General features: G+C 46.1%; 7 protein-coding genes across 7 annotated transcripts; 3 read left to right on the top strand and 4 right to left on the bottom strand.

Annotated features, from left to right (window-relative positions):
* Nucleotides 1–393: 393 nt before the first annotated feature.
* On the bottom strand, nucleotides 394–3,853 carry I203_102730 (uncharacterized protein; the record flags this gene model as incomplete). Its single annotated transcript, XM_065517173.1, has 3 exons — nucleotides 394–454; nucleotides 526–2,907; nucleotides 2,967–3,853. 3 exons carry the CDS (start codon nucleotides 3,851–3,853, stop codon nucleotides 394–396), a joined length of 3,330 nt encoding a protein of 1,109 aa, XP_065373991.1.
* Nucleotides 3,854–5,011: 1,158 nt separating this feature from the next.
* Nucleotides 5,012–7,362, bottom strand: I203_102729 (uncharacterized protein; the record flags this gene model as incomplete). The annotated part of the gene is made up of 10 exons (XM_065517172.1): nucleotides 5,012–5,547; nucleotides 5,611–5,732; nucleotides 5,803–5,815; nucleotides 5,879–6,120; nucleotides 6,191–6,219; nucleotides 6,278–6,342; nucleotides 6,427–6,508; nucleotides 6,592–6,947; nucleotides 7,010–7,136; nucleotides 7,204–7,362. The coding sequence occupies 10 exons, from the start codon at nucleotides 7,360–7,362 to the stop codon at nucleotides 5,012–5,014; spliced, it is 1,731 nt and encodes a 576-aa protein (XP_065373990.1).
* A 1,574-nt stretch (nucleotides 7,363–8,936) lies between these two features.
* On the top strand, nucleotides 8,937–11,506 carry I203_102728 (UV damage endonuclease UvdE; the record flags this gene model as incomplete). The annotated part of the gene is made up of 10 exons (XM_019147010.1): nucleotides 8,937–9,585; nucleotides 9,639–9,819; nucleotides 9,879–10,029; nucleotides 10,088–10,200; nucleotides 10,256–10,373; nucleotides 10,423–10,478; nucleotides 10,545–10,557; nucleotides 10,613–10,834; nucleotides 10,890–10,921; nucleotides 10,990–11,506. The coding sequence occupies 10 exons, from the start codon at nucleotides 8,937–8,939 to the stop codon at nucleotides 11,504–11,506; spliced, it is 2,052 nt and encodes a 683-aa protein (XP_019003560.1).
* A 147-nt stretch (nucleotides 11,507–11,653) lies between these two features.
* On the bottom strand, nucleotides 11,654–12,777 carry I203_102727 (uncharacterized protein; the record flags this gene model as incomplete). Its single annotated transcript, XM_019147009.1, has 4 exons — nucleotides 11,654–11,770; nucleotides 11,836–11,939; nucleotides 12,015–12,518; nucleotides 12,627–12,777. The coding sequence occupies 4 exons, from the start codon at nucleotides 12,775–12,777 to the stop codon at nucleotides 11,654–11,656; spliced, it is 876 nt and encodes a 291-aa protein (XP_019003559.1).
* A 351-nt stretch (nucleotides 12,778–13,128) lies between these two features.
* I203_102726 (uncharacterized protein) lies at nucleotides 13,129–15,882 on the top strand (the record flags this gene model as incomplete). Its single annotated transcript, XM_019147008.2, has 10 exons — nucleotides 13,129–13,377; nucleotides 13,431–13,548; nucleotides 13,601–13,728; nucleotides 13,790–14,105; nucleotides 14,161–14,462; nucleotides 14,533–14,790; nucleotides 14,854–15,056; nucleotides 15,112–15,226; nucleotides 15,289–15,756; nucleotides 15,814–15,882. 10 exons carry the CDS (start codon nucleotides 13,129–13,131, stop codon nucleotides 15,880–15,882), a joined length of 2,226 nt encoding a protein of 741 aa, XP_019003558.2.
* A 147-nt stretch (nucleotides 15,883–16,029) lies between these two features.
* On the bottom strand, nucleotides 16,030–20,891 carry I203_102725 (uncharacterized protein; the record flags this gene model as incomplete). Its single annotated transcript, XM_019147007.1, has 3 exons — nucleotides 16,030–19,403; nucleotides 19,457–20,436; nucleotides 20,491–20,891. 3 exons carry the CDS (start codon nucleotides 20,889–20,891, stop codon nucleotides 16,030–16,032), a joined length of 4,755 nt encoding a protein of 1,584 aa, XP_019003557.1.
* Nucleotides 20,892–21,829: 938 nt separating this feature from the next.
* I203_102724 (uncharacterized protein) lies at nucleotides 21,830–22,471 on the top strand (the record flags this gene model as incomplete). Its single annotated transcript, XM_019147006.1, has 4 exons — nucleotides 21,830–21,928; nucleotides 22,024–22,067; nucleotides 22,125–22,233; nucleotides 22,322–22,471. The coding sequence occupies 4 exons, from the start codon at nucleotides 21,830–21,832 to the stop codon at nucleotides 22,469–22,471; spliced, it is 402 nt and encodes a 133-aa protein (XP_019003556.1).
* Between the last annotated feature and the right edge of the window lie 763 nt (nucleotides 22,472–23,234).

Below are 23,234 nucleotides of genomic sequence, written 5' to 3'. Positions count from 1 at the left end.
ATTGTAACAGCAGATTAGATGATAAAGCATGCATAATGACTTGAAAGAATAGACCGATCAGTTTAGATCCAGTAGTTATTGTGTGCTTTCGTCCCCACTGTATAATTATCATTTACATATGTTTTTGCATATTTCATCATTGGAATCACGTTCTTTACTACATTATCATAAATCAAACTAGCGAAAGTGTTCTTTTCTATCCATCAATCTCAAATAGATTGTCCACGTAAACGATCATAGATAATCTCTATACTCAATGAAGCAATTAAATACCAAAAGAAATCTGAGAAGAAAGCGAACAAAATGAGAAATCATATATTATAAAAGTTAATGACTTGCAGACTACTTTTGATATTCCACCTTGTACACCGAACGCTATTATTGAATCAATCGTTATAAAGCATGAGGTGAACCTTCCAAAGCGAATTGAGGTGATTTCAACCTATCTGTGACTCTGCAAAGTGAAACATATCCTATCAGCACCATTGCAGATGACTCAATACGAACGCGAAAGGGTCCACTCACTCGATAGTAACTCTACCAACCTCTCTTTCCTGAGGAGGTTCGTATCCGAAGCTCATCGGGTCCGAACGTCTATTATCTCTAGGTAACCTCTCTATTATCCTTATCGTCGTGACATCGCCTGTGATCCTGAGGGGAGGTACACCCCATAATTCTAATTCTCTTGAATCGAAATGTAACCACGTAGGTAAATTACCACCACCTTCCATTTCTGCTCTGTACGTCGATGGGGGGTTGGAAGACCAGGTGGCAGCTGAGAGTGATACAGTTGGAGGAGGGTTGATCTGAGGATGTATAGAGAATGTTTCGTTGGCTACAGCCGTGACTCGACCGTCGTTAGCACCGTTTGAGTGAGTGGATGTAGGTCGGATCATCGCTTTCGTTGCTCCTGCTGAACCGGTGTTGGTCCGTCGGTGTCTAATGAAACTTCCCACTTGAGGTAAAGCAGGTGATAAAGGTGTCTGACCAGATTTGTTAGGTATAACCTTTATAGTTGATCCTCTGTTATTATTCTGATCCATCGTTGAAGTACGTTGACTCGTATATCCTTCAGTCTCAATCTCTCCATTCTGAGAACCAAAGTAAATCGCTGAAGCGGGATATCCCAATCCTGGATTATTCTCATCTTGATTCCCCTCGCTTGGGGCGTATATCGTCGATCTTCTCGCCACGTCATCCGCATCTGAAAACACACCGCTCACTCGACTATGTTCTTGCTCCTCAGGTATGGCCTCTCGAGATTGCTCCGAGGGAGGCATTCCCAATTCGCCAGTACCATGTCTCGAACGCGATTCTTTCAGTCTCGGATGACTCCTTGAATCCTGCCGTTGGGGTCTACGAGTTTCGAAAGATTGTCTTTCCGCCATGGCGACTACTGCTGGACCCTCAACCGAGAACGCATCTTCATCATCTGTATCATTCGATTTGAATCCACCAGATTCACCAAACCTGCTCAGTCCACTTGGTCCAGCAGGGAACGATGATCCAGATTGAGAGTTGAATATCGATCCAGAGGCCATCATGGAATTTGACGAATGGTCGAATCCGGATGAATCGAAATTGGTTCCACTCTGTGAACTATCCCTATGATGTCCTTCTTGAGATGAATGGAATTCACTGAAACTAGCATGCGAACCTGTATCATCCAAATCTACCATTCGAGCTAACACACTGGGATTCTGATGTCGGGGATATCGAGGTGTGAAATTTGGTCGAGGTCTGGGGATGGAAGAAGCAGTTGAAATCCTATTACCACCTACAGCCCCCAATGAAGCTACTTCATCTTCACCTTCACCGTCGTCTACGGATGACCAATGGAACGATTCTCGTGATTGCCAACTTGCTCTAGATGATTCCGAGATGAACGATTGGGTGAAGGAACTTGCGTCTTGCGAAGGTCGATTGACAGGATCATTCACACCAATCACATCAGGGTATCCTATGAAGCTCCTTGAATCACTTGGGATCTGAGGTGAGATGATTGCTGGTTTCTCATTCTCCAACTCTTCCTTGTGATTCCATCCGAAAATACCTTTTAATCCATCTAATCTAGTGGGTTTCTCTTGTACCATCGTAGCATCGGTACTCAAAGATGCGGGACTGAGAGGCATATTCTTCTCGTTGGCTTCCCCTGATCGCAAATTCAATCCGGAGAATCTAGCAATTTGACCAAGCAAGTTTCTAGGTGGGTCTAAACTGTTTGATCTCCTGAATGGATCTTGAACAGTGACTGGAGAAGTGGCGACGAAAGAATCGTTATCATCGTCTTTCCTGGCTGGCTTCTTATTCTTTCTTCTTCGACAGCAACAGAACAACAGGATCAAAATGATAGTGATCAATAGTAAAAGACCGAGAACAACTCCCACTGCAATTTTGGCGCCTTTGGATATACCTTGTCCGCCCGAACTACCAGTGGACGAAGTTGGAACAGCGGCAGTACCAGTATTGGTGGAAGTTTGAGTAACTTGAGGGATATTGACGTTCAATTTGGAAGTAGCCACGAGATCGCCTATGGACGCTTCAAAAACCACTTCTACTCTGTTGTAATCCATCGAAGCTGGGGCGGAACCATACAAGGACATGTTCTTGGTGTCAAATTTCAACCAAGTAGCAGCCTCTGGCGGGACGACAGTAGCGTTCACAGTAGCTGTTTTGTTGAGGAGGTAGGACGTGATGTCGAAATCGTAAGATTGTCCTAGAGTAGCTGTAGAATTTGGGAGAGTGTAGGTGGAAAAGAAGTAGGGCAAGATGTCGATACCCAGCCATGTAGTCATGTAAAATGTATTGGATGTGTTGGTAGATCGGATGTTGACGGGGACAGAGAGGAAAGCGAACGTCCCATTCTGGTATTGATCTGGCACGGTACCAACCAAACTATCATTTGAGCTAAAACAGATGCAATGTTTAGCTTAATCCTTTATTCAATGGCAGAATGCCTGACTCACCTATCGATGGATAACCAAGGATAATCATTACTTGCTAAGCTAAGCACTACATCCTCATTATCTACAGCATTTCCACCAATAGTCACGCCACTAAGATCAATCTGCTGATTTAACTGGTTCTTCGCCATGGTTTGAGCATTGGTAAGATTCTGGTTTCTAGCCATTTCTACAGCTTCGCCTTGTCCCACCTGGATCGAAAAACTAGTTTGAGCACCTGTATATCCCCAGAAATCCGTTCCTGTAGCTACTATCGTAAAACTTCCTTCTGAAGGAGCTACACCTTCAAACGTGAAAGTCTGATTATTAAAGGTCAACCACGATGGTAAGCCAATGCTTCCTCTAACATGGGCAGCATAGTACAATTGTCCATTGTTAGGTTCATTCCTCGATATTCTGAATGTGTCAGTTTGAAAACCCAACGAGAATGACCAGTAAGGAGGGATGGTCACACCTGTTCCACCAGGCATGATCGTAGCTGATGAGATGACCGACAAGTTAGGTTGGCTGATTTGAGTGTAGAACGATTGGTGAACAGCTGGAACGGAGTAATTGGAGACTATTAGAGTGAATGAAGATTCCGTTGATCCACTTCCATCACTTGCTGTCAATGTTATATCCTGTTCTCCTTCATCTTCCAAGGCGGGTGTTCCGTGGAAAGCGAGACTCGGCGAGTCCCATGATAACCAGGAAGGAAGAGTTGAGGTTGTATATGTGAGGTTGGTAGATGAGGTCGAGTTGAATGTTGAGGGAAGCAGCTCAAAGACAAATTCTGAATTCACCCTTGCTACTGACGGTTGTTGTTCGTCCAGAGGAAAGTTGAGAGAGGGCGCAGCCCTTACTGATGACAAGGAGGCCACTAGGGCAAGGAGGGAAAGGAGAATGAGCATGAGGATGGGATGTAGGCCACGAATGGGCCGGTCAACGCGATCGTGTGATTCCCAAAATTGTTGACGTCTATCTCTCTTTTTGGAATACCGTGATGATCTTCAACAGATCTAAACGCTTCTATTTCTAAGGCTAAATCCACACTCTATCAAAGAGCGTCTAATTCCTGCTTCGCGATTCTAATTGAAACAATCGATGTTTCCTGATATTTTCTAATGTTGTCGGAAGGTCGTCCAGACTACCTTGGTCGGAGTGATGTTCGCAAGTGGGTAAATGTCGTCGAGCGATCCAGCGTAGACGATATCGATTACTGATGTTGATGTTGATAAAACGAGTGTACGTCTACAAGACTAAATTGACGAAAGTGAACACGAAAAACTAAGAATCAAAGTCGAAGTCGAGAACTGTGAATTGTGAACAGTCACAGTCAATTCAATGTACAAGCGAGAATAGGTGAAGGTGACAAGAGTATGAGAATGTCGAGGCGGGTTCCCATATGGCGAAGTACGTTGCCGCAACCTATTGTTCCCTGGCTGTACGATTCGTCAGAAGGAAAGAAAAAAATAATCAAATGTGACGCGTGTTACAAGTTATCAGTAACATCTCGTCAAACACAGGACATCAATTAGCTCAGGACTGAGTCTTGGATTGCGTGTAGACGGGTACTCATACAGCTGACATGAGGCCGATCTCGCATACAAGTGAGGTGAAGGTGAAAACAGGGGAAAACAGAGGGTGAGAAGGAGAAACGCGAAGAGTGGTGAGAGATGTCGGAATGTTAAAATGTGACAAAATTAAAAAAAGACAGACGCGTCCGTTGGACCATTACATCCCGGAACAATTACCAGTTTGGGGAATCTGACAGGATCCATATCGGTAGGAGACCCGGACGATCCTGCATGCAGCGTGACGAGATGAACAGAGTAAGATGATAGAAGACAGGATGGTAAGAACAAGAGCGCGTACATGAGTAATACTGGAGTAAATTACTATACACAGATGCATCCATCATTTCATCAGTAAAGTCTATCTACATGTTGAACTCGTATTCGTGAATCTGACATATCATCAATCCGTCATAACATTCGTTTTCCCATCCGTTTCAGTGGCTCTCTACAGACATACACAGGTCTTATACCAGTCTAAGGCGCATGTCGTACCTAATGTCTCTTCTCCAACCTAACTTGGAATTTACCAGGAGTCATGGTGACGTCCTCGACAGCTGAACCGATCATTCTCTCTCTCATACTTTCCTTGGTCTCACCCGCATGAGTAGGAACAGGGTGGATGGTATATCTGCTAAGGATAGAAGCGATGAAGCAGATGATCTCGACTTCAGCGAATCTTCGACCGATACATTGTCTGGGACCCATAGAGAAAGCGACAAATGGGACTTCAGCATTGTTCAAACTCGCTCGAGCATCGTCAGCACCGAGGTGTCGTCGAGGGTTGAATTCGTTGGCGTCTTTCCAGTAGAATGGGTTAAGTTGAGATGCAGGAGTATCGATATAGATTAATGAACCTTTCTTGACGAGGTGTTCTCGTTTGGTGACTTCGCCAGCTTCGTTCCAGGTGGTGTAAGGGAGCATACTGTCTTCTTTGGCAACTTTGAACAATTGGCGGACGATATCGGTGAGTCTCATAGCTTCGAGTCCGACGGCGAGACACAAAGGTAATTTGTGGACGTCTCGGTAAGCTGAATGATAGCATCGTGATCAGCTCTCTTCGTCCAGATATCTCATAGGGCTGGCCAGCTTACAAGGCTTCTCGTCACCACAAACTTCCTTGATTTCCTTGTAGACTTCCTCTTGCCATTCGGGATGAAGAGCGAGTTGAGCGAGTGTGAAAGCAAAAGTGTGTCCAGTTGTCTCATGTCCAGCTCTGATATAATGTATCAGCATTTATCCTGAAAATCTCCATTTGTTGACCAGTAGTTTGAACCTGAACTTACAACAGGAAAATGACTAATATGCGTAATCAAATGTATCAGCTCTCAAATTCCGCTACATTCCAGATCTTCCACTTACACATGTTACCAAAAACTTCATTCTCTGTCAAACCAACGTTAGGAGTGAATTCATGACCATGTTTGAGACGAGCTTCCTCTTCGGCAACGAGTTGAGCATGTACCATAGCACCAAGCAGGTCAACGGGAGCTTTTGATTTTTCCCCAGCTTCTCTCAAGGCATTCAGTTCAGCTCGCTTGCTTCGGACCATATCGTAGCAGTATCCGACGAAGGCGGTTCGACCGTCACCCATTCGACGTAACCTATGTGTAAGTGGAATTCAGTATGTCAGCCTGAGAAGAGATTGACTATACTTCCTGACACAACTCTTACTCTTTGGTAGGAAGTATTTTCATGATCCACTAAAAGAAAATCCCAGAAGTAAGCGAAAGCTTTCTGTGCTGAATTGAAATCACTTACGAGAGGTAAAGTGAATTGGTATAACATAGTTCGATCGACGACTTCGTAAGACTCAACGAAACCCACTGATAACAGCATGAGCATGAGTGTTATCAGCAAAGAGAGGCTACAAGACAGAAGCAGGTATGGCGATTTCAGTAATCACTCACTTTTCTCGCCTTTCTTGCTTCGTTGCGAGTCCCATGGGATTTCATGACCAAAACCGACTTTACCGATAACGACGTAGGTGAGCTGTCAAGAGGTAAAAATCATGGTCAGTCAGGTCATGATCACAGGATTCCATCGAAAACATCAACACGGTAACAACCACTAACCTTGATGGTAGTAGCACCGACATCTTCCATGATACCACCTTCACGAAGCTTATCCTCGTCCAAAAACAATTCGAAGGTTTTATCCATCTCATCCCAAGCGCTTCTGAAAATCTCTTCACCGAAACAACCTCTGACCACCGCTTTGTGCCTTCTGTGATCATCACCATCGCTGGCACTGATGATATTTCCACCGAATTTGGCGGCGGCTACATAACGAGGATGGAAAGTAGGTTTCTCGAACAGAGAGGTCTTGGTGAATACATGTTGAGCAGTGTAAGGATTGGCGACCCAATAGATGGCTCGGTGTTGCGTGGCGACGGTATAAGCGAGAAGATCAGATCGAGGTTTCTCAAATCCTACACAACAATAAATGGAATCAGCATCTGGCAGAACAATAAGCAGAACGGCAGTAGCCCACTATCCCATTCTGGTCGAGAGTAGAAATCCTTGATCGGCAAGATGTAAGGGATGTGCGGGACTCGAGCTCGAAGACCTTGTTCGTATGCAGGGAAGAAACCGTGCTTGACGGGAAGACCTCGAACTTCCTATCATGAGGAATAACTTTTAGAACACAGCAAAAGTATCTGTACCGATAATGCTTGGGATACTCACTCTCAAAATCTTAAGATAGGAGAACAACCCTCGAAGGAGATAGGCTCCAATCACGCCAGCACCAAGAAGCCAGAGGTGGGGAATATACTTTTGGTATTCTTCTGGAATATGTTTCTGATATTGCTCAGGAAGAGCTTGGATGCTGCCGGTCCAGCTCATACTGTATGTTCGATTTGAGTTTTCCAATCGATGTCGATAGTGATCAGATGAAGAAAGTGGCAGGGAAGAATCTTAGGAATGCGTTGGTCCAATCGCACTGCTTATAAAGCATCACTCATCACTCATCAACCCTGTATATCTTTCATCTTGGAGATGATTGAAACAATTTTCAAAGACCCGAGCGCTGTTACCCTGATGAGTGGGGGAGAGACGAACCAGACCCTTGATCTAATCAACGCCCTATTCGAGTCCGTGCTCAGGCTAGTCACAGCTAACTCGAAACAATCGCAATCGCTGATCGTCGTTCAGCCCATCGGCCTACTGCACTAGCCAAGCCGGGAGATTCACCTACTCGTCGTTGTGTATTGCTTCAGGTGCGAAGCCAGTGTGTTGATAACATCATATCCGTCCCACTTGATCATCAGGCTAAGACCAGGATTAGTACTCAATAAGGCGATAGCGACACCCGTGATTAGTCCCATCTTTCCATTGAGTCCGAATAACATGCATGATCGATGTCTTGAAGTTAAAAGCTTGTGGCTTATCCGTCGAGGCGAACAAACAACTCATCAGAGTATCGAATAAGAGAAGAGTTGTATTGCAGTTTGTGAGAGGGGGTGATTCAGGTCAAAACCCAAAACACGCTGAAAAGCAAAAAGTGCGTTCCTGACGCTGACGCTGTACCTCGTAACAGTCGAGGTCGTGTTTTCAAAAACCCCCTCTCTCAGACCTCATAGATCACCATCATCAGCTCTTCCTCATTCTCACGACCGCCGTAGTGATCCGAAATATGGTATCCATGCTCGGTTTAGCGGTTTGATGTGATCGATTCCCTATCATGAAGACGTCCTTTGAATGGTGGACAAAGTCTTTAGTGGGTTTGATGCGATCAAATTGATGTGGGTCATTGTGATCCGTTATCATGAATGATCTACTTAGGTCATCACTCGGGCCCCGATTCCATTTTTTCGAAAGATAAGATAGGTTCACTCTCATTCCTCTTCAACATTGCATGCTTTGCTTTTGCTTTCCATCCCTTCTTCGAGTCCGAAAATCTCTCACCATCAACTCGATATCTCTTGAACGACTCCAGCGAAAGATGACGTAACACAATTGCAGGGGACTTCTCCGCTACGCTACCTGAAACAATAACAATGACGTACCTGCCCATCTCATCGATCTTCGATCGTCAGCCGCAATTAAGACATTAATCTGGCGCTGTATGAGGTCTCTCTCGTTAAGATCCAAGTGGGATGAACGACTGGCTCTATACTGAATTGGGTAGTCATGCTCATAACAGTGGTCAAAAGATGCTATGATGAGATGCAAAGACGCGTTCGCTCCAACAAAGTTTTTGACTTTTTGATTTTCTCTGAACCTCTGATCTGTATCTTATACCTGTAACCAGTTTTCGATATTCTCCATCCCTTCATTGATTTTTTACTTTTTTGGTATTGGTACATCTTCTGATGATTACTCCCTTACTTGGCCGAAGAATACGACATACATCAACAACTACCTTCAAGCAATTACTCGTCCCTATCATCTACAGACAATCGATACATCCATTCACAATGCCCCCCAGAAGACTGAAGGTCATACCCCCCGAACAACCAGGTTCACCATCTCAGATCAGTACCACCACCATCACTCTCAATCCAGCAGCAACACCGAAACATACCATGATAAACGCTTTGGAACATATGCCTCCACCTGAACTCTTGAAGACCGAACGAGATACCATATCGGATTCGGATGAGGCTCTTACCCCCATTACATCAGAACAGGAAGAGGAAGTAAAACATGCAGTGGACAAAGCTGTAGATCGAAATTTATCGAAGCGGAAAAGAGGTGCAGCGAAGAAAGATATCTCGTATGTCGAGGAAGACCAGGATGGAGGATCGGATTTTGCTGCTTCTGAAAGTGAATTATCGGAAGTTGAGCCTGAATCACCTAAAAAGAGGACTCCAAAGAAGAAAGCTACAGCTACACCTAAGAAGACAAAAGTGAAGGTTGAAGAAGGGGAAGGAGAAGGGGAAGGGGAAGAAGAAACACCAAAGAAAGCGAAAAAGGTAACACCGAAGAAATCGAGAATCGCAAAAGATGAGCCTGAATATGATGAAGATGGGAATGAGATTGTTAAGAAGAAACGAAAACCAAAAGTATACCCTAAGAAAGTATATGAGATACCGGATGTGGAAAGGAAAACTACCACGTTTAGAGGTAAGCTCGCCCTTATTCACGGCGATCCACATAGAAGCTGACTTCTGTGGTAGGTCGACTGGGATACGCTTGTCTGAATACTGTTTTAAGATCGGAAAAACCAGATAGTATATTCTGTTCGAGGACATGTAGAATAGCCAGTATAGAAGAAGAAGGTATGGAATTACCGAAAGGATTAGCTTTGATGAACGTCAGAGATCTGAAGACGATGATACAGTGGAATGAAGACAATAAGTGAGTCTACTTTCTAAAGGTAAATTAACACAGTCGTCATCGCTGACGTGAATATGTAGGATCCGATTCATGAGATTGTCCTCCGAGATGTTCCCCTTTGCATCTCATGCCAAATATGGATATGATCTGGCTTTTGCGGATGAAGGTCTGAAAGAAGCTGGAGCTCTGGCCAAGAAATATGGACATAGATTGACTATGCATCCGGGACAGGTGAGTCACATGTATACATCTATAACAGAAGGTAGCTGAATTACCCTTGACTGTTCAGTTCACACAACTCGGTTCTCCCAAGCCCAACGTGATTGAAGCCTCCATACGAGAACTGAACTATCAGTGCGAGATCATGGACCGGATGGGTATTGGTGCCGAAGGTGTCATGATGTAAGCTATCATCTTTCCAGGATACGCTGGAATTTATAGCTAATACCTCCGGCAGTATACATATGGGTGGTATCTTCGGTGATAAGGAGAGTACACTTGCTCGATTCAAGGAAAACTATACTACTAGACTAAGCGAGGGTGTCAAGAAAAGACTGGTATTGGAGAACGACGAGGTAAGTTGCCAAAATAACATTACTGTGATGCATGCTCATGGTAGTTCAGATCTGCTATAATGTGGATGATCTTTTCCCTGTGTGCGAAGAATTGGATATACCTATGTGAGCTCTTTTCACTAACGTTATGGATGATGTGATTATAAGCTGATCTTTCCTGCGGCTTCACAGTATCTTCGACTATGTAAGTACTACTACCCATCAATAAGCCGACTTATGCTTACTGACTGCTCGATTAGCATCACGACTGGATTAATCCATCTTCTGAACCACCCGCGGTCCTCATACCTAGAATAGCCAAGACGTGGGAGAAGCGAGGTATACCGATGAAACAACATCTATCAGAGCCTCGACCTGGTGCGGAGACAGTGATGGAGAGGAGAGCACATGCAGATAGGTGTAAAAGTCTACCTGATGCTCTGCCGGATGATGTAGATTTGATGATTGAGGCGAAAGATAAGGTATGTAAGGAAATGTAAACACTTGGCCAAAGCTGATGATGTGAATTGTCTGTAGGAACAAGCTGTATTTGAGTTGTACCGAATCTAGTGAGTGTTTTATGGTAAGAGATATGCGATGCAAAGGCCAATTGCTGATGTCGATATACGACCTGTAGTGGTCTTGAAGAAGTCAACCATGACAGTCTTCGACCACCTGATCCCAATCCAGGTATGCACACCAAAGGACGAAAGAGCAGTCTAAAGAAGAAGCAAAAGGAGACTGGCGATGTCGATTCTGAAGGTGAACCTATCAACCTATCCGATATAGAGAAAGAAGGTGATGGCGGTGTGGGTGATATAAGTGTTGTGGAAGGACATGTCAAGAATGCGATCAATGATGCAGGAATGGAAGTGGATGGGCAGACTCCACCTAAGAAAGGGAAAGCGAAGGGTAAAAGAAAGAGTGTAGGCGGTGATGATGAAGGGGATGAAGCGAAAGGTGATAATGAGCAAGGATCTGCTAAGAAGAAGAAAACTACCCCAAAGAAGGCTAAGAAGAATGAGGAGAACAAGGAGAACGTGCCCGACGCAGATGAGCAAGTTGAAAGTAAGACTGAGGATGTTAAAGAAGAGCCGAAGAAACAACCTGCGAAGAGAAAGGGTAGACAAAGCAAAGAAAAGGCAGCTGCGTAATCTCAATGTTTTCATAACCCCTAGATGATCACTGTAACATATATCGATCATGCATATGTAACATTCAGCCGTGAAACTGATTGAGAATGTATATAAATTACAGAGAGCCAATTCGCTGATCACATAATGTGCGATGATGAGAACAGTCTACTTGATCTTATCCAATGGTCTGTTGAAACCACCTCTTCTATTCATGTACTGTCTCCAACTTCTCTGCTTGTTCACTTTAGCAACACCGTCGACGTTATCTTCCTTGCCCTTACCCTGCAGGATTGAGATTGAGAGAATTATTAGCAATGTATCGGAAATGAATACTGTGAAAGACGTACCTTCGATGTGCCGAATCCCCCAAAGCCCATCATCGCTGCCATTTGGGCTTCTGGATCATCAGGATCTAACTCGTCCTCTGGTTCTTCCTTGGGTGCAGGTGAAGCTATAACGGAATCCAGTCAATAAGAAGGTCAGTTGGGTATGATGACTGAAGCAATTCCAGGGGGGAACAACTTACCCTCTGCACTAGGATTATAAGCACCATCTTCCGTATAAACAACACCTTTTGCTCTTTCCTCTTCTCTCCTCCTTCTACCTTCTTCTATAGCTCTTCTATCCAACGGTATGTCATAATCACCCCCTCTGTTTCCGTATCCACCATATCCTCCTCGGAAGCCTGGTTGCGCCGATGACCCTGCTCGAGGCTGCGAAGGCGGTATCGAAGGTGCTGATCCAGCAGGTGGACGATCCTCGTAGGGTCGAGGGGAAGGTCGATAAGTTGGATCGTTGTTTGGGTTATCTCTTGAATAACCTCCACGAGAAGTGACATCTGGTTTCGAATCTCCTCGACTATGATCATCCCTTCGACTATCTCTAGTATAGTCTCCTCGTCTATCATCTCGGGTATAATCGTCTCTATCGCTTCTGCCGTCTCTATCCCTATCTCGGGGACTATCATAGTCCCTTCTGGAACGATCATCTCTATAGCCACTTCTTCCAGAGTCTCGGCCATACTTTCGATCTACACAAGTACGATATTAGCTATTCGAACAATAGTGAGCGGCGAAAATTGTAGAAAATGAGAGAAAGCAGAAAGACATGATCATATCGGGTACCAGGAAACACTTACCTCGATCATCGTACCTGTCTCTATCTCGCCTTGGGCTTCTACTCCTGCTCCTTGTCCTGGCTCGGTCTTCATCTCGTTCGTTTCTGCCATAACGACGGTCTCTCTCTCGGTCTCGAGGGGAAAGGTGGGGAGGAGCGGCTCGAGATGACATGGTGATATTCTGACGCCGATGAGACGTGGAATTACGAGTGATACGCAGATATCACAGCTTTTGAGTAGCCTCGGATCAGCGGAGTGTGTTGCTTCAGTGTCTATATATGTGTTGTGAGTTATCAAATGATGAACAAAGAGGGGAGATGGTTGATTGATGAGGAGTGAGGGGTGATCTTTTGTTGTCAAGAGTAGATGCCGTGAAATTGATTCCGCTCGCTGTTCAACCTTGTAGATTGGTGCATTCTTTCATCTTGAATACCATTAACCATTACCCATCATCCTGCTTGTTCACTTGAACCGTCAATCATCAGCTGTGGGCATTAACAGCGCATACAGATAGCCAGGCAAGATGGCATCTACGCTGTACCCATCCCTCAAATCATCGCTTGGCGCAATCATTGATTCCTATCCCCCCACCCGTCAACTCACCAAACCGATATCTCCAGCTGAACTTACCGACAAAGTCAACAAGGCATGGTCAAATAGTTCAGTGAACGTCAATGCGCCGGAAAGTTCATCTAAATCAGGAGAAGTTATAAGGACGGTCTTGGAAGTCGTGGGAAGAGATGCAGTGATATTGCCAATCACGAGTGCAGAAGTATGTCTGTAGAGCTCACCAACGCATTGAAAATGCTGATATTCCGATAACAGCTTGCAGAACCCACTTCTGAAGCCTCGGAGAAGGAGAAGCAAGCATTTCAGATCAGCTTACAGGATAGGCTAGATATTGTTCTGACCCTCTTCGAAGTGGTCTATGCATCTTATCCCGGTGAGTGCTGCTCATAGTCATTTTGTACAGGGCTGATTCCACCACGATGCAGAGACACCGTCACTTGAGCCAGGAGCTCTCTTCATACCGTTAATAGAAGAGCTGGTAGAACTGATCTCGGTAGAATCATGGCGGGGACTCTGGACATATATGGAGACTAGGTCAAAGAGATTTACGAAGGTCAGTAATTATCATCTTCATGGTGCGCCCCAAACAATGCTGATACCAAAATGCATTGCAGGACATGCCAGCATCTCGAGGAAAAGCTCTTCCTCTACTGCGTACCATCAATGCATTCCTTAGATTCCTACCCAGGACACCGGACGATCTGGTCCTCAGAGGCCGAGTTCATCAATTCGCAAGCTCGGTGATAAGTGTGGCGGACAAAAGTGCTATCAACATGAGAGGTGATTATGCGGAGGTGCGTACGACATGGGATGAGGAAGAGGTGAAGGAAGACCTTGCAGAGGAGAACAAGGATGACAAGGACGGCGAGGGAGATGTTAAAATGGAAGATGAAGTGGACAAGGAACCTTCTCAAAGTGAAGATAGTGAAGGTATGTCAAATTGGATGAATGCGTTTTCTTTCGGCTACTGACTCATCCTTTGTAGCTAAGGAGCAAAAGCTTGATTTCTACCCTACTCTCTGGTCCCTTCAGCAGTATTTTGCTCATCCACCCTCACTCGATGGTCCAGCCGTCGGCGAACCTGCGAAGACACCCTTTCATACATTCAAGGAGAAGACTGATTTCGTCTTACCGCATCTATTCGCACAGACACAGAAGGAGAAGGCTCTATTAGGGAAAGATGCTGAGGTGATTGGCAAAAAGCGGAAGCGGTCAGCCGAGGACGTAGAAAATGGTGGATTCTTCCATCCCAGGTACCTTACCGGAAAGAGGTTGTTCGAGTATGAGGTAAGTTATCGGATGCTTATTTTCGTTGATGAATTCCACTCATGCTAAATTGACTCTGGACGCTTCTCAGCTTGCCGACCCCTCATTCCGTCGTCAGATCCTCGTTCAGTATTTCATCCTCTTCCAATTCCTCTTGAACCTCACTCCTGCTTCAGCTGGTAAACAGGCATTCACCGGAGGTATGCCCAAGACTTTTGTCTTGAATACTGATGACGAGAAATGGGTGATTTCGAAGGTTCAGACCATTAGAGATGAGCTGTTGAAAATGGTCGATGGAAAGAGATTTGAGGAAACCGTCTTGTCAATCATAACTAGAGAGGTGCATTATGTAAGTAGCCATCTTTTCCCCCTCTATTGGCCTTGGTCGCAGGCTGACCCTGTCATGTCGTAGGCACAATGGAAGAATGACCAATGTCCCGAAGGCGTCTTTGAAATTCCACCGTTAGACGAGAGTACGGCGAAAGATGCTGCTAAATTATGGGAAAGGCGACTCGCTCCTCCAAGAGCATATGCGTTCAAGGTCGGTTCACGACCCTTGTCGATGTTATGGAATAATGGATTCAAAGGTATCGATCAGCTGAAAGGAAGGCAGAAGTGAGTTTTTATGTAGGTTCTGGAAGAACGATCTTGCTGATGTTCCAAATTTTAGAGCCACAAATGAAGAGCAGCTGGATGAAGAGTTGAGGAAGATAGAGGAGGATGAGGAAGATGATAAAGCGATGGGTATCGAACCAGCCCCGGAAGTCTTAGCAGCCAACAAAGAGGTACGTCTGAGTCGCTGCCGTGCATAAGATCCTTCTGCTAATTCTACAACTTCACTATTCAGCGAAAGACCAGTCTCACTTGGCGTGCTCTCCGACTTGCCTCTCACGATCATCTAAGGTATTTCAGAACTCTCGCCCCCAAGAGGGATCTTCATGTACTCATGAAAGCTGTCAAAGGCGAGGCGGAGAAGCCAGGCCCTGCAGTGGAAAACCAGACCGAAGAGGAAAAGGCGGTCGAAGATGTCCCAGAAAAGGAGGTCTTAGACACCAAGAATGGAGGAGAAGGCGAAGAGAAATTCAATGATGGGGAGCAGAAAATGGACGAATCAGATAATCAGCCTGACGAAGATACAGAGGTAGTAGATGTAGAGAAGCCGGAAAATGCCGAGACGGATGTTGAGATGACACAAGAAGGGGAAACAGAGCAGAAGATTGAGGAACAGGGCAAGGACAGAGTCGCACCGCAGGAAACCGATGAATCCACAGTTACGTCGAAGGTGGCAGAACAGAGTCAGGAAGACGGCCAAAAGGTAAGCACATAACTGATCATTCACCCACGACGTTCATATGCTGATCAGAGCGTCTAGTCCGAAGAACAGACCAGTGAAGTCGCTGAAAAGACCATGGACGAAGAGGCTGACATGGCCTCGACATAGTGCAAATGTATCCGTCGATTTGCTTATTCTTCATGCGATGCATCGTGAGCATCTTGATGTGATGTATGCCAACCAAAAAGGAAAAATACATTTCAGGAACAAATATGGAACCATTAAATGAGAATGTAGTATACTAATTGTCCTTAATTAACCTAAAAATGTGTAAATTCTTCGATTCCTGTCTCTTCTTCTTGACCGTAAAACATGTCTTTTTAGTCTTATTTGGCTATCATCTGTCCCTAGTGATGAGCGTACATTTTCAGTCGGTGTTGGTCCGGTGGCGGTGGCAAATCTAGCGGGACTCGGTATCGATTTTGACGTGATTGTTGGTAAAGGAGCGGTCACCGCTACGTCTCGCTTAGTGGGAATTGCTCTCCGACGATCCCGATCGCCAAGCGATCTTGCTGCAGGTCCTGGACCTGTGAATTGACCTACTGCCGAGCCGTCTACTGAGAATACCGGTGGACCTGTATCAGGCTCAGGGTCGGGAGTCGGTTCTTCAGTGGGAGGATCTTCAACAGCAGAAGAGGGTGGTGTCTCAGAGGAAGATGAGGACTCGGTCGGTTGGGAAGGATCTGATGCTGGCTCAGACCAAGATGAGGAGGGAGTTTCTGTCCAGGCTTCCTCCGTACTCTCGGGTGAGGATGGCGATGTAGGTGGTGGTTGTTCTTCAGAGGATGAGGATGGTGGTGATGAATCGACGGATGAAGTTGCAGGAGGAGGAGGAGGTTCCGTTGAAGAATGTGTAGTAGAGGACGAAGGTGGAGGCTGTTCGGTAGCCGCTGATGATGGTGATAAAGAAGTACTTGAGGGCGCATCCGACGAGAACGGACGTTCGACTGTGAATGAAGGAGTTCCTGTACTGGGCATCTCAGAGGAGGCAGATGAGCTCTCACTCGCCGTCGAAGTCGAACTGCTTGTGGTGGTGGGTAGCTGTGTGGACGTAGAGGTGATTATAGCAGTTGAAGTGGCCGTTGTGGAAGTTTGCAAAGTGGTTGTCTCGTAAGCTGAAGTATGAAAAGTGGAAGTTTCAGTGGTAGAATCGGTTGTGGTAGTCGAAGCTGTTTGAGTGATTGAAGTTCCGAAAGTTAAAGTATCAGTGACAGTAGTTAAAGATAATTCAGTAGTTGACGTACGAAAAGTTGACATATCCGTTGAGGTTGTAAATTCAGTGGCAATAGCTGAAGAAGTTTGAGTGACGGATGTTCGATAAGTCTCTATATCCGTCGTTGACGATTGAAAAGTCGACACAGCAGTTGTGGATGTCTGGAAAGTGGAGATATCTGTAGTTGAAGAGGTTTCAGTGGTTAGATCATGAAAAGTTGAGAGTTGCGTAGTTGTGTGCTGGAAAGTTTCCGTTTCTGTGATTGATTTCTGAGATGTGGAAGTGTCTGTGGTTTCGACATTAAGAGAATGAGACTTTGAAACCTTGCTCGAGTCTGGTACAGGCGGTCGAGAAATCGATGCACTGGCCTCGGGAGCAGGAGACGGTGGAGTCGCTCCAGATAGCCACGTAGAAGTGACGACGCCGTCTGATACGGATCCGACTTGAGAAATCGATGAAGCAGCGGACTGTGCGGTGTTGAACTTGGATGGATCCGTTTCGGTCTGAATAGTCATTGCTTCCTCCGAAGTCAGCATGCCGGATTTGGATGTTGCAAGACTAAAAGAGTCGGTAGCTGGCTTTTTCGACCTTATAGCTTCGACCGAGCTCGCTGCTGGGTCGACAATGGGCGAAGGTGGCGCAGCCGAAGAAGAAGCTTCAAATGACGCCATTTCAGCTGCTGATGAGTTGAGAGGATAGCTAGAGCTGTACGCAAGAGAAGCAGGCTGGGTAGGTCGTGCAGAAGCAGAACTGTAAAGAAAACTCTGGCCAATGGTAGAGCCAGCTGCTTGATCAGTGGAACCTAAGAGGGAGGAGTCAGAGAGATACTGTGAGGTGGAAGCCCCTTGATACTGAGTAGGAGAAGGTGCAGCACTCCGGGTAGGGGTCGAAGCGAGCGAAGGGGAAGGTACAGCTGGTGCAGGCGTCTCCACAGTCTGTTGTGGTTGTTCCAGTGGCTCCGCTTTGGCATTACTATTCACTAAAGCACTACCACCTTGAGCTCCTTCACCTATACCCTCAGCAATAGCTTCTCCCCATCCCCCAAATCCAGAATCTTCCTCTTCATCACCTCCCCATCCTCCACCCCAGCTCCCTCCCCAACCACCTCGTCCACCTCCGCCCCATCCACCCAATCCTCCCCCTGGACCCCATCGACGGCTCATCATACCTCTTCTAGCTGGCCGATGGCGCCGTCTGTGCATCGCCAGAGTGGAATCTGGTTGCACAGTGGTCGATGTGGCGGATACCTTTGCAAGGGTATCGTCTGTACCTGTAGTGACGCTGCTATTCTTATCTGCACTGAGTGAGCTTGCAAAGTCAGAATCCAAGGTAGCCATACTGATACTTGGTTCGAGATCGCTGCTGGAGTCTTCAATTGACGTACGATAGTCCGATTGGAACTTCGTCTTAGAAGCGGTATCAGGAAGAGCAGTGTTGACAGCCGCTTGGTGTATGGGCAAAGCACTGAACTCTGGCGCAGAACTCGAATAATCTGAAGGCAGCTGATGGCTCTCGGACACTTCCCGAGCTGTCGTTGGTACATCACTGCTCGAGGTCGTAGTATCGGTAGATGGTAATGGTGAAGCTGCATCGGTCCTAGACCTATTCAAGGACATGTTCGGTGCGCTTAGGGTGGTGTGTTCCGTTGTAGTTGAGACAGAGGAATTAGAGATTGGTTCGCTACTGGCAGAGTTGATTGCCTTCTTGTTCGAAGAGGTTTCAGCGCCCACTCTGGTAGTATTCGTAGCAGTGACGGTGACGGGAGGCATAGTGGCAGCATGTTGAGCGAATAACATAGTGTTGGGCTCCAGAGAACTGTCAGAAGTAGCTGTATTGGGAGGATCCGCTGTGGAACTTGAATAAGAATCTGGAGAGGCGGTTTCAGTTGATTCGGTGTTGGAAATGGCAGAGGGTTCTGGGGAAGGATTGTCGGAGGTCATATGGATAGACGAAGCAAGCTCCGTAGGTAGACCAGTAGGCTGCACAAAAGTCGTGATAGTCTGATCTACGTAGACCTCTGATACTGTATCGGTCACAAGCCCTGCACCAGCCAAGGTCTCAGTGCCATTCTCAGATGACGCCGCTACACTGGTGTTGACCGTAGCAGTAGTTGCATGCGGTGCAATTCTTGAGCTCCCAGTGGGAAAAGTACTGGTAGGTTCAGGAGTGAGGGTAAATGGTTCGATATGTACACTCGGGATATCGAGATTATCGCTTTCTGCTTCTGTCGAGGAAGGCTCGGCTGAAGTGGCAGTATTGGACGTTGAGCTGGCACTGATTGCCTCGGTACCCGTTTCTTGCGATTCAGCTGGAGTGGGTACGGAAGACTCGGTCGAAACTGGCTCGGAGGGTGAGATAGTGACAGAAGTCTCGATCGCAATTACACCTTGGCTGGTACTATCCGATGCCACAGTCGCTATAGACGCAGAATTAGTTCTGACCACACAGCCCGAAATTTTGTGAACTCACTCGCTTGACTTGACGCCGTTTCGGTCTGAGAGGACGGTGAGTTAGCATTGCTTGATCGGGAAGTTGAAGAAGAAGGTAGCGGCTCTTCAGAGGTGACATCACCGGTCGCAGTAACAGAGGGACCAGAAGTATCAAGAGAAGGGACAGTCGACGAGGTTTCCGGCTCAGATTCCACCGAGGACGCAGAGATCATCTCGGTTGCAGATGTCGCCTCTATCACTATGGTAGTAGTGTCAGACACAAAAGACGATGAGAAAGCGGGACTGGTAGAGTCTTCTGCGATAGAAGCTGTCGGCTGTGGGGCAGTCTGTGAGGAAGAGTCTGAAGTTCCTGTGGGGTCCAGTGGCGGTTTTTTCAAACTACTTGAAGTAGATGACGAAGTACCGGATGCATCAGTGGAATCCTCAGTGGGTGCCACGTTATATTCCGAAGTAGTAGATGGCTCTGCTGTTTCAGTGGCTGCTTCCAATATTATAGTGGTTGTATCGGAGGGTGCTGACCTCGAGTCGGCTGTGGTGCTTTCGGAAGTCGTGGTGGCACCTGCTTCGACCGACGTCGCATTGACGACTGGTTGGGCTATTGAGACAGGGAAGTCCGTAGCGGTCACCGTAACTTCCTGAGGAGATGAGGTACTGGCTGACCCACTCGAACCTAGCAGAGATGCTGCTGTGAGGGTACCAGTGGCACTCAGGGATGAAGCGCCTTCGACGGCCGTAGCACTGGAAGAAAATTGGACTGGGGATGCTGGTGAAGTATTTTCGATATATTGGGAAGAAATTGAAGTGAAGGTCTCAAGGGATGAAGATGTGGAGGAAGCCTCGGATGGATCAATACTTGATGTATTTACGTCTGAGGGCTCCGTTGTAGAAGCTGGATTGTCGCTGAGAGTGATGGTCTGCTGCCACATCGGGTCATCTTCAGGTAAAGAAGTGGGATCCGGTAGTATCAGGTCAGAAGGCAGCATCCGATCAGATGAGGAGCTATAATGGAGTCAGTGAAGCTGATGGAAATTATCACCAAGAGCCAGCACTTACCAAATCAGGATTTGCTGATTCAGTGGATCTGCTACCTGTTCTCCAGCTCCCTCCTCGTACAGCTGTCCGCTATCATCCCATCTTAATATTCTTCCGAGGAGATACATGGCTGTCATCTGACTCATACTCATCACACATCCCGCATGACCTCCGTCTAGCTGACTGTAGATACCTATACTGGACGCAGCTCCGTCTCCAGCTTCTGATAACGGCCAATTCATCGATACTGATGTTGAAGATGGACAAATTGGAACCATCGATGTGATAGAATTAGGCGATTCTAGGGTCGCTATCTGGGCGACTATTATACATGCTTGTGGTGAAGATAAAGTGATGGTTCCAGTGGATTGGGAGTTCAAGAGCTCGGAGATCAAAAGAAGACAATATATGGTGAACAACATGCTGGAAGAGCGGGCAAAGGGATTATCGTGGAATAGCGATTTGTTGCGAAAATGTGATTATAAAAGAGTGTGTGTACTTGTGGATATTGACGTAGACGTCTTCGGTTGTGGTGTTGAGGTCAGACCTGATAACAGCTCTATCCCTGTTGGTACTGACGAGGAGACATGGGGATATATTGGATGACTGGGAAATGAAAGTGATGTTTCTGTAAAAGAAATGAACGAATTGGTAAAGTATCGATAGATAGGGGGTGTGTATAACAACTGCTCCAGCAATCTCATTCAGTTTTGATGATGGTCTGATTGAGCTATCAGGATAAATTAGCTTGTAGATGTACCAATGAAAATGAACAATCAAAGGGACCCTCCAGGAAAGGTGCTGGATTTCGTATCTTCCTTTCAACATGCAAGAAGGTTGACGGGATTGGGACAAAGACCAAAGGACCCAGACGATGTGAATCAGACCTCCTGAAAGGATTTCGTCCTGGTGATACTTCCGAGTGTCATGCTCTCCCAGCTCTCGTCACCATGCTCAGTACCAGCGATATGATACACTGATCGGCTATCTAACCATATGCCACTGTGACTACGCCACGCCACTTGAGCAGGATGGTTTGGATTCGGATGTGACCGTGTGAGAGTGGAGGTAGTTCCCAAAGTGTGCGCTCAGGAGGTCACTCTTCCTCGTGCTAATCAGACCAACCTGAAGCAACCTTGCCTATTTATGTTGGTCTTCTTCGTCACTCTTATACACCTTACCGAATCATATACGCTCAACCACCTCATCAATACCACCGCAACCTCATATATCGTCTCATAGCGGCTTGACAAGTCCCAACAAGCCCCACTCGTTAGATTCACATACCGGCTAATTCCTTTCCCATCACCTCATCCGCTTCCCACCCAATCAATCGTGACCAACCTGTATCAAGCCCAACATGGGTAGGACATTCCGCATATACCTCGCAGGAGAGTCGGTCTTGATCTGTAGACAATGTGGTAATCATCTGGCAGTGTCTGAAGGTGTCATGTCCAAGGTGAGGGCATGCATGAAATCTTGGGTGGCAAATGCTGCTCGAAACGTGTTCACCTCCTTGTCCGGGTAGAGCTAATGTGTATGTATGTTCAACAGCAATTCACCGGTCAGCATGGAAGAGCACTTCTGGTACAACAAGTGTGAGCTACTCTTTTTAAGTACGATACTGTACAAAGCTCATATCGCTGATGCCGTAGCGTAAACACGTACACTGGAGAAGCAGAGGATAGAGAAATGAGGACCGGGCGACATACGGTCAGGGACGTATATTGTAGGGTTTGTCACTCGACATTAGGTTGGAAGTATGTGAGTAACAGTAACGTATGAGCTATCTTCTGGATACTCCTATCATTTCGTCATCATGGCTGGTATGCTGATACAATGTATTTTTTAGGACTTTGCATTCGAGCATGACCAGAAATACAAGGAAGGGAAATATATCCTTGAGCGAGAGATGATAACGGAGAAACCAGAATCCAAACGAGATCATGGACGTCCAAGAATCGAGGAACTTCCCGTCCGCGAAGTCTTGGCTAGGGTATAGTCATTCTATTTCACACCTCACCAGTCGAACATTTTCCACTGCCATTTCCTTTTGGGCATCATCGCCGCGCCCTTGCTGTATTCACCCATCACCATTTTCCCCATCGTAGCCTTATCCCACATAAATATCCTGTTGTTGTCATCTTTCTTATATCTATTTGTTTCATTATTTAAGCTCTCCTCACATACTTTCGTTGTTCAATGGTATTTCAATTACCCTTCATTCATGTTTGTATTTGGTCTAAATTCAATGTATGAAGTATCTCATCTACCTTGAGCCAACTAGGAACATGTATCTCATGCTAAGTCTTTGGGAGCTCTCGTCAAAGGATACTGAGCCTGTCGTGCCTTTGACAATCCCTGTCTTATTCAATCAATATCTAAATATGTTGATTCTCATTCTCATTGATCTGATATAATAAGATGGACGCTAATTCATAAATTTCTCCTCACACCAAGCTCAGTTTCAGCTCAGGATGGTCGCAATTTCATGTGACCACTTAATTCGGACTGCTTGGTGTACACCTTTGGAAGCAAGAAGCATCCCACTTACATATGAGAGGGGGTCCGTTGGATCCCCTTCCTTTCATCTTGTACTATCGCAACAAGAGATGACTACAAGAATCTTGTCTATCTGCCCCTCATCTTCGCACATTTCTCCAAAGCCCCTAAGTTTCATGCTAACAAAATGCGAGATGCATATTGTGACCTTCTTGGTCATTTCTTTTGTTCCTTGGTTGAACTGTCAATCAAGAAAGCGTCAC

Source organism: Kwoniella mangroviensis (assembly GCF_000507465.2).
Source record: "Kwoniella mangroviensis CBS 8507 chromosome 1 map unlocalized Ctg01, whole genome shotgun sequence".
NCBI classification, from domain to species: domain Eukaryota; kingdom Fungi; phylum Basidiomycota; class Tremellomycetes; order Tremellales; family Cryptococcaceae; genus Kwoniella; species Kwoniella mangrovensis.
The sequence above is the reverse complement of the archived record's forward strand: the minus strand, read 5'-3'. Positions and strand labels throughout refer to the sequence as shown.